Source organism: Nelumbo nucifera, chromosome 1 (assembly GCF_055504915.1).
Source record: "Nelumbo nucifera cultivar China Antique chromosome 1, China Antique-T2T, whole genome shotgun sequence".
Taxonomy (NCBI): domain Eukaryota; kingdom Viridiplantae; phylum Streptophyta; class Magnoliopsida; order Proteales; family Nelumbonaceae; genus Nelumbo; species Nelumbo nucifera.
In genome coordinates, this window is record NC_142649.1 from 83,383,522 (window position 1) to 83,395,834 (window position 12,313).

General features: G+C 38.5%; 1 protein-coding gene across 1 annotated transcript in view; it reads left to right on the top strand.

Moving 5' to 3' along the window:
• The window catches only part of LOC104599421 (transmembrane E3 ubiquitin-protein ligase FLY2), a 62,781-nt gene that overhangs the window by 47,493 nt on the left and 2,975 nt on the right, over window positions 1–12,313 (top strand). Inside the window, exons 6-11 of the mRNA XM_010261948.3 lie at window positions 227–293; window positions 385–462; window positions 622–779; window positions 867–926; window positions 1,166–1,259; window positions 3,287–3,454. Coding sequence (XP_010260250.1) covers window positions 227–293; window positions 385–462; window positions 622–779; window positions 867–926; window positions 1,166–1,259; window positions 3,287–3,454 — 625 coding nt within the window. The remainder of the gene's footprint in view (window positions 1–226; window positions 294–384; window positions 463–621; window positions 780–866; window positions 927–1,165; window positions 1,260–3,286; window positions 3,455–12,313) is intronic.

Genomic DNA, 12,313 nt, shown 5'->3' on the forward strand with positions numbered 1-12,313 from the left:
ATTGAAATGTTCTGATTTGTATTTTTACCTGTTCTTGGGCTTAAGGTCTCCACTGTTAGGCGAGACCCAAGATGCATCTGGCCCAGATAGAAACAATTCTGGTGGCTAGTATTTTCTTGTTGAAGGAACTTTAGAATTGGGAAGTGGATTCATCTGATTTTGAACTGTCCTCAATGACATAGATTTCAATTAACTTGTTCTATTTAATTTTTCTTGTTTTGAACAGCTTGGAGTTTTCTCATCTCAAGTGTTTCAAGAGTCTTCCCGAGATAAGATTTGGAGAAAGAAAAACTGTACATTTTCTACTTCTCAACAGTCAATAATGAGTTAATTTCAGAATTATGTTATAGTGATTGTTAATGATCTTATACTTTCTTCTTGCAGCACCTACCTTTGACATAGAGAAGCATTGTAATTTGGAAATTGCAGCTCAAATTTCACAAGTCTCATCAACCCAAAGTGGTATTTGAATTGAATCCATCAGTCCAAATTTCATGAATCCCCCCTCTCATGTGTACATGGTTCTTATATCAGCAAAACTTACGTATAGCATGAGTTTATGCTAACATCCCAAGGAATATTTATTTATTCGACTATAAGTTACTTTCCACCTTCTGGCAGATGGGGACCAGGAACGTTATCATCTGCAAGGGTTAATAGAGAGTCCTTCTGCGGATGATGAAGGAGAGTGCTTCTCACCTATAGTATTAAATGCTACTTCTGTCAACATTGAAGTCTACTACAACAAAGCAGTTAACTATACCTTGATGGTCACCTTTGTATCCTTCAAAGAACATTATTGCTTTGTCTTCTTTGTTATGTTATCACCAATTTGTTCTTGGTGCTGTCCTTGACATTTTTGTCAGGTCTCTTTCCTTCAAGTTCTTCTGTTAATTCGGCAGATGGAGCATAGCAACACTCAATCTGTAAGATTGTTTCACAATCATTTCCTGTTATCCATACACAAAAAAATGGAAGATTTTCTGATTGTTGTTGAGGACTCCATATATGTGCATGTGTGTGTGTTGGGGGGGGGGGGGGGCACACACGCACACACACACACAATTATATATATATATATTAAGTTTGGTACTGTTTTAGTGCCATTTTATCCTTCAATATCCTTGGAGTAAAACTAACGAGGTATTGTAAACCTTTCTGTCAGGGAGCAGCTAAAGTGTCAATTTTAATGATTGGACAACAAGCTATTATGGATGCTTATCTTTGTCTTTTACATCTAACTGCAGGAATATTGGTTGGTAAGTCTCATGAATGATCAGTGTCCCTGTATTAGTATATAGTTCTGGAGTGTCCCCATATCTGTGCAAGCTTCTTTACCCTTTAATGCAATTTGGCATTTTGGCTGAATAATTTTATTTAGTGCAGCTAGTGGATAAATTCAGTTTTAGGGCCCAAGTGGGGGACTGTTGGGTTAAAGATTGAATCAATTTTTTATACAACTCTCTTAACTCATTAATTATGATTGCTTATGATTCATCTTCTAAACAGTTAGAGACTGCAATTGGAAAGCCATAAGAAAGAAGAACCCCTTGTCCCATTTAACCAATTGACCCCAAAATTTCAATGTATGTATTCTGGAACAATCCCGTTAAGCTGATTATTGTCATCTTCCCATTAGTGAAATTTAAATATACATATGTTTTGTATAATAATAAAGTAAACAAACATATAAATAATATATAATATGTCAATGCATAAAAAAAATACATGCCACTTTCAATTTGTTTGCTGCAAGATTTACAGCAGTGCAAATTCCCAGTGACCATATAAAATTTAGTCTGAGGTTTGTAGTGAATAAGAAACAAGAGATAGGAATAAAATTTGGCAAATACAATGAGGATAACTCTCTGAGCTATGGAAGAACATACTGGAAGAATGAAAAAAGTCATTGAATAGGGATGATTTTTCAGTGCATTTCTTTTTTTTTTCTTTTTTATTTTTAACTGGTTAGTTTCAACAAGATCCAATCATAACTTAGAAATTTGGAGAGTCACACCCATACATAGGAGGTTAGGCCTCTTCCAAAAGAATGGACTTCTAGACTTCCTTAAAGTTGATCCATGTCCAACTTTATGAACTATCCTTAGGTGCATGATAACATTTTACCCCTTATCTGGGTGGTGATTTGATGGACTGGCCCAAATTGAGATTTCTAGATTGACAAGATTCTCATTGAAGCAGCTAGTATAGAAGTCTTCTCTCTCCTCCCAAGTCATCATTAGTACCCCTAGGTCCCTTCCTTTCAATTAAGCGCATAATCACCCAATGCCAGAAACTGTCTGCTGGCCCTAGGGGTTTGCAAATGGGTAGGTTCTAACTGGAACTGACCTCGAACTGGCCTTGAACCGACCCTACCCAATCTGTTACAGGGTAGGGTCTGGTTCCAAATTCTTGGAACCGACCCCCACCCAGGCCAGTTCCAGGGTCTAGGGGTTTATCCTATCTGAACCGACCCAATGAACTGGCCTTGGTGGAACCTGCCTTGGAACCAAACTTGCTTTGAAATAAACCCCAGGATGCTTTTGGGGATGTGAAGATTTGAACCCAAGCATTCATGGTTACGAAGGCCATGGTTTCACTTGACCATTTGTTTTCATTTTAATATTTGAATGTGTACAATAAGTAAAAGGTAATATTTACAAAATTTAAATTTAATTTATAAGTTTTTAATTTTTTGTGAAGGGGGAGGGTAAAGAAAGTACAGGTTCCATGAGTAGACCCTGGAACCGGCCCCGGAACCATCAAGACCAGAACCGGCCCTGGAACCGACCTTCACAGGGTATGTTCCGGTTCCAAAAACCTAGAACCAACCCCTGCAGGGTAGGTTTCAGGTTCTGCCATGGAACTGAACCGAACCGGCCCATGCTCACCCCTGGCTGGCCCCCTCCCGTGATAAAGGGTCTGCTAAGGAGTTTGCAGACCTAGGCACCCAAAACAACTCACTTTGTAAGACCTGAACTAGAGATCTGGCTTCTCTAATTTGGTTTCTAAGCCTCCATGGAGCCCCTTGACAATGTAATGATGGTTCTGGGGTCTCCTTCAATGATCAACTCCTTGAAGTCTGATGTGCTAGCCAGCCTTAGACCTTGGAGAACTGCCATTTACTCTGGTACATGTGCACCAAGAAAAAGTTGCTGTGTATGCTTTTATACAAATTTCTCATTTAATTTTTTTGAAACTATTTTCTTTCTCGTGGCTCTTCTGTAATGGTTTCTGCTGATGTTTAATACATTAAGTAAAATTTGCTGCTGATGTTTCCATGCAGAATCCTTGTTCAATGCTTTTGCTACAGCTGCTTTTTTCAAGTTTGTTGTCTTCTCCATTTTTGAGATGAGGTATCTTCTTGCAATATGGAAGGCAAGTAGGCCTATGAATAATGGAGAAGGTTGGGAGACAATGAGACGTGAACTGTCAGTTCTTTATAGCCGTTTCTGTAAGTAGTGTTGCTGAATATGAAGTATTATTTTTGTGATTGCATGTGGCATGCATCCTACCACATTCAGTAGCCATAATCTGTTTTAAACTAAATACATAATGATTCATTTTATTACTCCTCTCCCATCAAAAGAGACAGAGAAATAAAGAAAGAAAAAAGAATACCTCATGCACATTATGCATTTTTGGTTTGTTTATAGAAAACATATCTTGTCTCTCCATTTTTATATTTGAGGATGAAATATGTTGAAAAATATTGTTAGATGAGGCCTTTGGAATAACTCCAAACTGTTCACTATTATTCTGTTTCAAGCATGTAGACAAGAGATGCAGATCATGCAGTTAACACTGAAAAGATATTTATTTTGATAGTAAAAAGAAAACTTCATATAGAAAGGAAAAGGTATACAAAAATACAAGCTTTGTGGCCCAGGCACCATCAGAAGACTCAACAACCTTAGTAACTCAACACAACTCAGTCACACAGGCAAACAAAAGAACAAAAGTGCAACCAAATTCTTCAATAGAAACACAAAACCCTACATCTAACCAAATGCAAACCCAAAATATCGTAATTGGAACAACTCCCGTTCACTCTAATCTGACTCCTCATCCACAAAATCATGATCAGACTGCAAAACATGATCTTCATTCAAGGTGCCCAAATTGAAGCACTTTTTTCCCAATTCCATAAAGGTTTTCCTAGCAAAGTCCTCTCTGCCCCCCCAAAACCCAATCTCTTTCTAACATTTTTTTAAAGAATCATAATAAGAAATTTCATTAAAACCCTTTTCTCTCTTTCTAACTTGAACTTCCTTATCAACAAATCCGTCAAAGCACAGTTTACCTTTAACTTGAAATATTTCAGACTCTGAACCATTGATAATACATTAATGCTCTTCCATCAGATTATCCATGTTTTTGTCTGACACAGCCACATTAAACTTTGACATTCCTTTAGGTCTTTCCAAATTTGGACAAGCATCTCGCTCCTCTCCATCCTTGAAGATTTGAATTGCATTTTCAGAATTCATGCTCTTGTCATAAGCGTTCGCCATCTGACTTGTTGGTGACCCTCTATCAATTAACTTTGAAGAGGGTCTATCTCTTCTGACTTCCTTCTGTTTGTACACTTTTTTAAAACTTTTAGAAGGACCTGATTCCCATTAACCTAATTTGATTTGAGAAAAAACATTAGTGATGAGATTCAGTTGACCACTTTTAGAATCCTTAAATCTTTTAATTGCCTAACCCTCTTCTTCTTCTCCAATAAACACTATACTAAAGCCAACAGCAAAGTTTCTTCACTGATTCAGGGTAAGCTTTGATTTTCCGATCTTATGGGACCCAACTCAACTCCCACTTTACCAAGTACAAACTACAATAACTCGAACTCCACTCTTTTACTGAAGCCTCCATCAAATCACTTCTACCAAGCCCACCTTCCAACCCAGCATCTCTCTTTAATCCAACAGCCTCGCCTTCTTCTAACTCCCTATCCCCATTCTTTTCATCTAAAACCAATTTGAAGTAGAGTCTGCACCTGTTGCTCCCAGCAAACTCCCTACAGCACCAGCCTCAACTAGGGTAACAGTGAAAAGATAAAACACTACCATTATACAAAATGAACTATTCTGAATAATCGATCAGAAAATATATGACCATATTGAAAGAACATACAAGTGATATTGTCACTTATAAGCCAATGCATCGAAATCAAATCAATGTCAAATCTCAAAAAGGATATCCTTGAACTTATAAAGAGAAAATTTTAAATTTCATTATTGCTCCATAGTGGTTTGACCTTGTCATTCTCAAGTAAATTCATAATTTCATATCATTCCTCAGATTGAATGGATCTTCTTGAAAATATTCTAATAGAAGTTACTTACATTGTCTAGTAAGGAACATTATTTCATGAATCCTAGTTGTTACTTTTATCTTGATTGTATTTTTCCTTGTCAAGGCAAGGAATGTACCTAAATAGTCATTGGACTTATTGAGTTCCACAATACATCATAGTTTTTCAAGGCGCCAAGGCAAGGTTCCGCAATAGGGGGGAACCTTGTTGCATTGTCTAGGTGATGGATTTTATTTTTTTGGAGCAAAAACCATTAATCCTAGGGCAATTCCTCAGGTTCCATAGCAAGCAGCAACCATATTTCACTGGTAATTGTCTATAATCTTCATAAAAACGTATAAACTTCATTTAAAACGGAGAAAATCAACATGTTCATGAAAAAAATGAAGAAAGAAAATAAAATTCAGAAAATGGAGGGGCTGAGCCCTTATTTTTGTCCCAGGAAAAGAAGAAAAAGAAAGGATGAAATAAGATAATTATCAATGTGTACACATTGTGAGCTCTGAGAAGCTCATGGCTGGCTCAAAGGAGTTGGAGTCGCCACCCATTTTTTTAGAGGAAATGAGCCCTCATTTTCAGGTTTGAAAAGTTTGATTTAAGTCTTTGATAGTGACTTTGTCCTCCATGGGAAGGGCACACGACCAAGCGGTTTCGGGTTCTAAGGATTGGGAGAGGGAAGGTATTAAGAACCCCTCTCTCCAAGCTGTTGTAGCAGCCCAATACGGGAGTTGTTCAGGCTCAAATTTTGGCAAAACACGAACTAACAAGATTGCTCAGAGCCCCTGAAATCTGGCAAAAATGTTCCCAACTTCGCCTAGAATTGATTTGAGGTGATGTTATCGGGTCTTAGGTACTAGTTTCCCTAAGACCCTTGCCTCTCTACCTCTTTTTCTCAGTTCGGAGGAAGTTGGGAATGCAAGTTTCTCAAGATTTCAGGGCTTTAAGCAACCTAAAACTAAACTAAAAGCAAAGATACGGTGGAATGAGAGGCTTACCTCTTGTGTTCGACCTTGAAACAATCTTTCTAGCAGCTGAAAGGACTTCAAATGAAACTTGAACAAGGCAGGAGCTAGACTGGGAGTTTCTGGTGTTGTGTCTGGAAAACAGAGGATGAGGCTTGAGCTTGGCTTCAAGGATTCTGGGATTTCAAGCAACCTGGGTGTGTTATAGGAGTTTGAAATCTCTCCTCTCTTCTTCTTCTCTTTTCTAGGGCCTTTCTTAGGTTTCCTTTCTTCCCTCTCTTCAGGTTGCCTCTCAGGTCCCCTTTCTTCAAGCTTGAGCTGGGCCTCTATTTATAGAGAAAATGGAAGGAGATGGGTCTGAAATTCGCTCAGCTACAATGTCTGTGACTGAGCAGAGTTCTTTCACTGAAATAGACAAAGATTCTTCAAAGAAATAGGTGCCCAGTGAAGCTTTTTTGTTTGGTGAAACATTTTCTTCGATTTGGGGGTGGTTTTCACGGGTTTTGTGCGTCCAATGGGAGCTTGGGGCGTGCCAGACGTCGCAGTCTCGTATTTAGGGCTGTCAGTGGCAGAAAATGTAAATTTGATGAACTTTTAAAAGCTATTTTGTCTTTTCTTGGTCTTAAGTAGGGGTCTGTTTGGTATTTTAAGCTTTTTGGGTCTATTAGGCTTTGTTTGATTAGTCCAGGTGTTCTAATGGGTCAAGAATGGGTTTGACATCAGCTATCACCCTTTTAAGGCTTCAGGTTGGGCCAGATGACATGACAATTTAATCTGGTACGTCAAAATGGTATATTCCTAGTTTAACGGTCAAATGAATGAGTCTGGTCATGAAATTTGGTGTCCTGGGGTTTTTTGGGTCTCTGAACATAGTGGTGAGGTCTGATCGGACAAATGGGGTCGAGATGATGGAGATTTATGGTTGACAAGTTCGGATTTACGAGATTTGCTGAAATAGAATCTTTATTTGATGAATGGTGAAATGGAGGAATTTTGGGATGAAATTTGGTGGGTTGTCACTTTTGGTCATCCTGAATCTAATGGAAGTGATGGATTTTTTATCAGGGATGCAGATTGATTGATTTAGTTCAGATCATGGTCTTAGCTTATGGTTTTCCAATCAATGATAGGGTTTGAAATGGAATTTTACTTTTTCAAGTCAAACGAGGTGTTTGGCCGTGAGATTTTCCATGCTAGGGTTTTTTGGGTTTTTGAACACAGTGGTAAGGTATGATTTGTCATGTGAAGTTGGGATGATGGATGGTAGGCTCTAATTAATGAGATTTGTTGGAATAGGATCTAGGCTTGATGGGGGGTTAAACGAGGGAATTTTGAGCTACAATTTGGTAGGTAGGCATGGATTAGGGTGAGGAGTCAAGTGGATAGTTCTGATCTGAGAAATATATGGTCGATCTTGGTAATCGTTCAGGGCCATCCAAATGGGATCTTGATGTTTTTGCGGTTGGTTGTTGAATATTCGTGGTGGGATTCGCTAGTTGATTAATTCCTAGTGATCTTGGGGTGATAGATATGTTGGATTTGATTTTGGAGGAGTTGGAATTTGGATATCGCATAGATCAGGGCCGTTAGAAAGGAAGTTAGCGTGACGAATGGTGGATCTTTAGAGTTTAGTTACGAAAGTTGATGTGTAACTAAGTTGTAGTTTTCCAAGTCTGGGAATGATGTCTAATCAAGGTTCTCATTTGTCTTGTGGATTGTGTCAAAGGAGGGTTTTCTCGGGTTTTGGAAGTCTCAAGTTGATCTGGTTGTGTTTCAAGTTTTTGGAGTACCAAAGAGGTAGGGTGAAGGGCGAGCAAAAATTGGGTGCTAACACATCCTTGTGCTTGGGAGGCTTACACCTCTTACGTTCTAAACTATGCCTCATGCCTCCAGGTAGTGGAATACCTCACAACACGCCTACATTTTAAAACATTGTTTTGAATACAATACACTTACTAAGCCAATATAATTAAAAAAAAAAAAGAAACAAGCCGGCAATTATGCAAGAGGATTTTGAGTCTAATTAGAACATATCTATACTACTATTAAAAGTGTGAATGGTAGTGTGGAGCCTTTGTTTGACTAAATACCCTAATTTTTGAATTTGGTCCTTCTCTAATTGTAAGGACAGAAGTGTAATTTGAACAACCACTTTTCTCCTCATTCAATTTAATGATATAAAAAAAATTGAATGAGAAGAAGAAGAATTAAAGAAGAGATTAGAGAAGAGATTAAAAACTGAGATGATTCAAGACTTCAAGTGTGAAACTGTGAATGACTGAAGGGAGGAGAAGAGTAGGGTGGAGCCCCTGTTTTTTTCAAAAAAAAAAAGGGACTCATGGGGCGGACTGACGACTGAGAGAGTGAGAGTGACTGACTGAGAACACCACTCATGGGGTGGGTGGAGTATAGGGGCGGAGCCCTTGTTTTTTTGAAAAAAAACAAAAAAGAAAAGGACTGGTGAGCCCCTGTTTTTTTGACTGAATTGATATCTAAGAAGAGAAAGGAGGAGGAGGAGAAGAAGAAGAAAGGGAGGACTGGCGGAGCCTCTGTTTTTCGAAAAAAAAAGTAAAAAAATGCTGATATCTAAGAAGAAGAAGAAGAAGAAGAAGAAGAAGAAGAAGAAGAAGTGGAGAAAGGGAGGACTGAGGAGTATAGGGGCGGAGCCCTTGTTTTTTCGAAAAAAAAAAAAAAAGAAAAGGACTGGCGAGCCCCTGTTTTTTCGACTGAACTGATATCTAAGAAGAGAAAGGAGGAGGGGGAGGAGAAGAAGAAGAAGAAAGGGAGGACTGGGAGCCTCTGTTTTTCGAAAAAAAAAGTAAAAAATGTTGAAACTCCTAAATCTGAAGAAGAAGAAGAAGAAGTACCTGCTCGAACTAAGGTGTGTTGGACGGTTTTTGTATACCCTTAGCTTCAATCAATTTTTGATGTACTTTTGATATTTAATGTAAATAAATAAAGTACATGTTTGATTCATGTTGTGTGGTATGCTTCTGTGTAAGACCCTAAAACTAGACACTTAATGAGACTTGTGTTAGTTTTAAATGTTCACAGCCATTGGATAAGTCTGGGGAGATTTATCCTGTCAAGGCTGACACTGGTGTGCTGCCAACTGTTGGGGTGGCTTGTCTCAACCGCCAGGGTGAGACCCAAGGCACACGCAGTGTAGGATTACTTGAACCCTTGAACCGGACCAGATTTCCAGTATTGCCTTGGACCTTGGAGATTGATGGGCAAAACTGGAAAGTTACACCTGACCCCTAGACCCGATTATGGTACTGCACTAGGTGTCAGATCGGACTGTCTTTGATATGCCAATCAGTGAGATCCTTAGCGGGGGTCAAAACTTGGGTATGTTGGGACAGTCTGAGAATTCATCTGAGTGGGTGATCATAGTGACGGGATCAACCCCTTTGTCAGACAAAGGTAATGATCGGGGATGCACTCTTTCTGATGGAAACCAAACTGCCGGCAGTTGATTTCAATCGTTGGAATTTTGTTTTGCAAAATTTATATATATATGATATATAGATATGTATGGTTTCAAAATGTTTGCAAATGGTTTTAATTCCCGGGATCCATGTAAGTAGAGAGTGCAACACTGTTCCTTGCAGCCGAGGGAGAGGTCCTCTTTTGTCGGGCAGTGCTTGATCATTATGGGCTGAGAGGTTGAGTGTAAGGCCATTTGGGATAATACCTGATGGGCTACTAATCTTGCATCTGCCCACAGTCCCTGGGCTTTTATAAGATGGCTTGGCTCAAGGACCACTTAGTGTAAGTGTTGGGCCCATAGGGTCCATGTGATGGGCTCAAGGGGTTCACTAGGCTTTCCAGTGAATTCGGCTAGGCCTTGTAACAGAGGCTGGGCCAAACCCATGTGGCTGGTGTGTAGATCAATGCTTGGGTCCCTCGCCATACAAAGAATCCCAATTGGGCAGCAATTTGGAAGACTATTGAGCACTTGATTCATATTGGGCCTAAAGCCCATTTCGATCTGGGCTGATTTGATCAGTCATTTGAGGGGGCGGATCTGAGATTAGGTTAAGCCCAAAAGTCGATCTAATCTGCAGATAAGATTAAGAAGAGTCCTAATCCAAATACAGATTTGGATCAACTCCTGATATGATTAGGAGGTTTTCTTAATCATTAAGAAAGAGAAGGAAAACCCTAATTCGAATTTACAAGAATTCGAACCCAAGGGATTTCGCAGAGAACACACCTGCATTCTGAAGATTAGATCTCGGAAACCTTAGAGGAGAAATGCAGTTCGCCACCTTCTTCTCTAGTATTTCTCCTCCATCAGCTGCTGCCTACCACCACCAGTTCGATTTCTCTGAGAGGGAAAGATCAAGAAAGAGTTCTTGATTTCAGTCTTTGCTGAAAGGCTGATTCAATTCGGTGCTCATTGTTTCCAGAGGATTCTTGTGAAGGATTCAGTGCGTAGGACGCACTCTGCTGGTTCTGTTCCACAGTTGCTGTGTCATCTTCAGCAAGAGCAGATATTGGTGTCTTCTTTGGGTGTGAACACCAACTTTGGGAGATATTACTTCTCTGGATCAGGTATAATCACTCCCTTCTCTTTTGGTTCAAATCTGGTCTGGTTTGGTTTAAGTAGGATCCTTGAATTTTGATTCTAAAATTAGGGAATACGATTTCCAGTTGGAAGGAAGGTAGGAAATTTTTGAAATTCGCCCACCCATTCTGCAACAGTTTTGGCGTCCATACAATGGATCCTACCATCCCTTTCAAGGTGCGAGTGCGACTGCGATGGAGCTGGGCTGCTCGAGCTTGCAGAGTTCGCCTGTTCGGTTCTCCTCCCTCTCTAGTCGAACCAAAACCCTTGTCTTAGTTTAGTTGTATACCCTTGTCTTAGTTTAGTTGTATACACTATTCTATAGTTGTCTTAATACTAAACTGATACAGTGTAACAGGTTTATTTTAAAGGAATACAACAACCAATGAAATATCAAATTAATAAATTAAAAAAAATAATTATTTTAGATACATTAGGCGCCTGCCTAAGTCTCTGGGCGGGCGCCTAGTGTGCAAAACATATGGCGTTTGGGCGAGGCGACCTTCAAAAACCGCCTAGTGGCACTTAGGCGTCGCCTTGACAACTATGATCTAATTGTGAGGACACAATGTAATTTGAACAACTACATTTTTCCAAATTCAATTCCCTCTTATTAAGCCTTATGTTCAGGGTGTTAACTTTCATTATTTCATTGAATCCTATATTAATTAACCATATTAAAGAAAAATAAGTGTGACAAAGAATAATTGTTTTTACTGATGATAAAAATAAAATACAAATTTAAAACTGGCCCAAAAATGTAGTTGTTTTCCTGTTTGGTGGCCAGTGAACAATTCAACCTTTTTATTAAATAATAATAGAAATTAAAAAGATGAAAACACATAAAAGTATAAAAAATGCAAAAATAATTGTATAAAATATTTGGGCACATCTCTAATATTGAATATTCATCATATTAAATAAAAATAAGTGTGGCAAATAAGAATAATTTTTTCTTGTACAGAAAAAAATGTATAAGAAAAATTGCCATCTGCAAAGCATGTGCACATTTACTAGTAGTAACGGAAAAGACAGAAGTAAAATCACAAGTGAATGAGATATGTATAGAAGAGAAGATGGCTAAAAACTAGAAGGGAGACAGAGAAATGCCTATTTAACTCTCTTAATCTTCTTTTATTTGATATTCATAGATTCATAGTTGTTTACTATGGTTTTTGAGTCTTAAAATGTGCAACTATACTTCTAACTATACACGGAGTTTTATTAACAATTGTATATTTTTAGTATTTTTCCTTGATTTCTTTACATTTTTTTGGCATCTTAACAAAATTAGCGAAAGATCCCCAAAATTTCCCATCTGTGCAATGTGAAATGTTCATCGTTATTGAAATTGCAAACCATGTTCCTAAATACAGATAATAGGCCTACATGGTCATTATTACTCCATTGATCCCAATCCTTTGTTAAACCATGATACCAGCTATTTGGTTTTCATTGTAG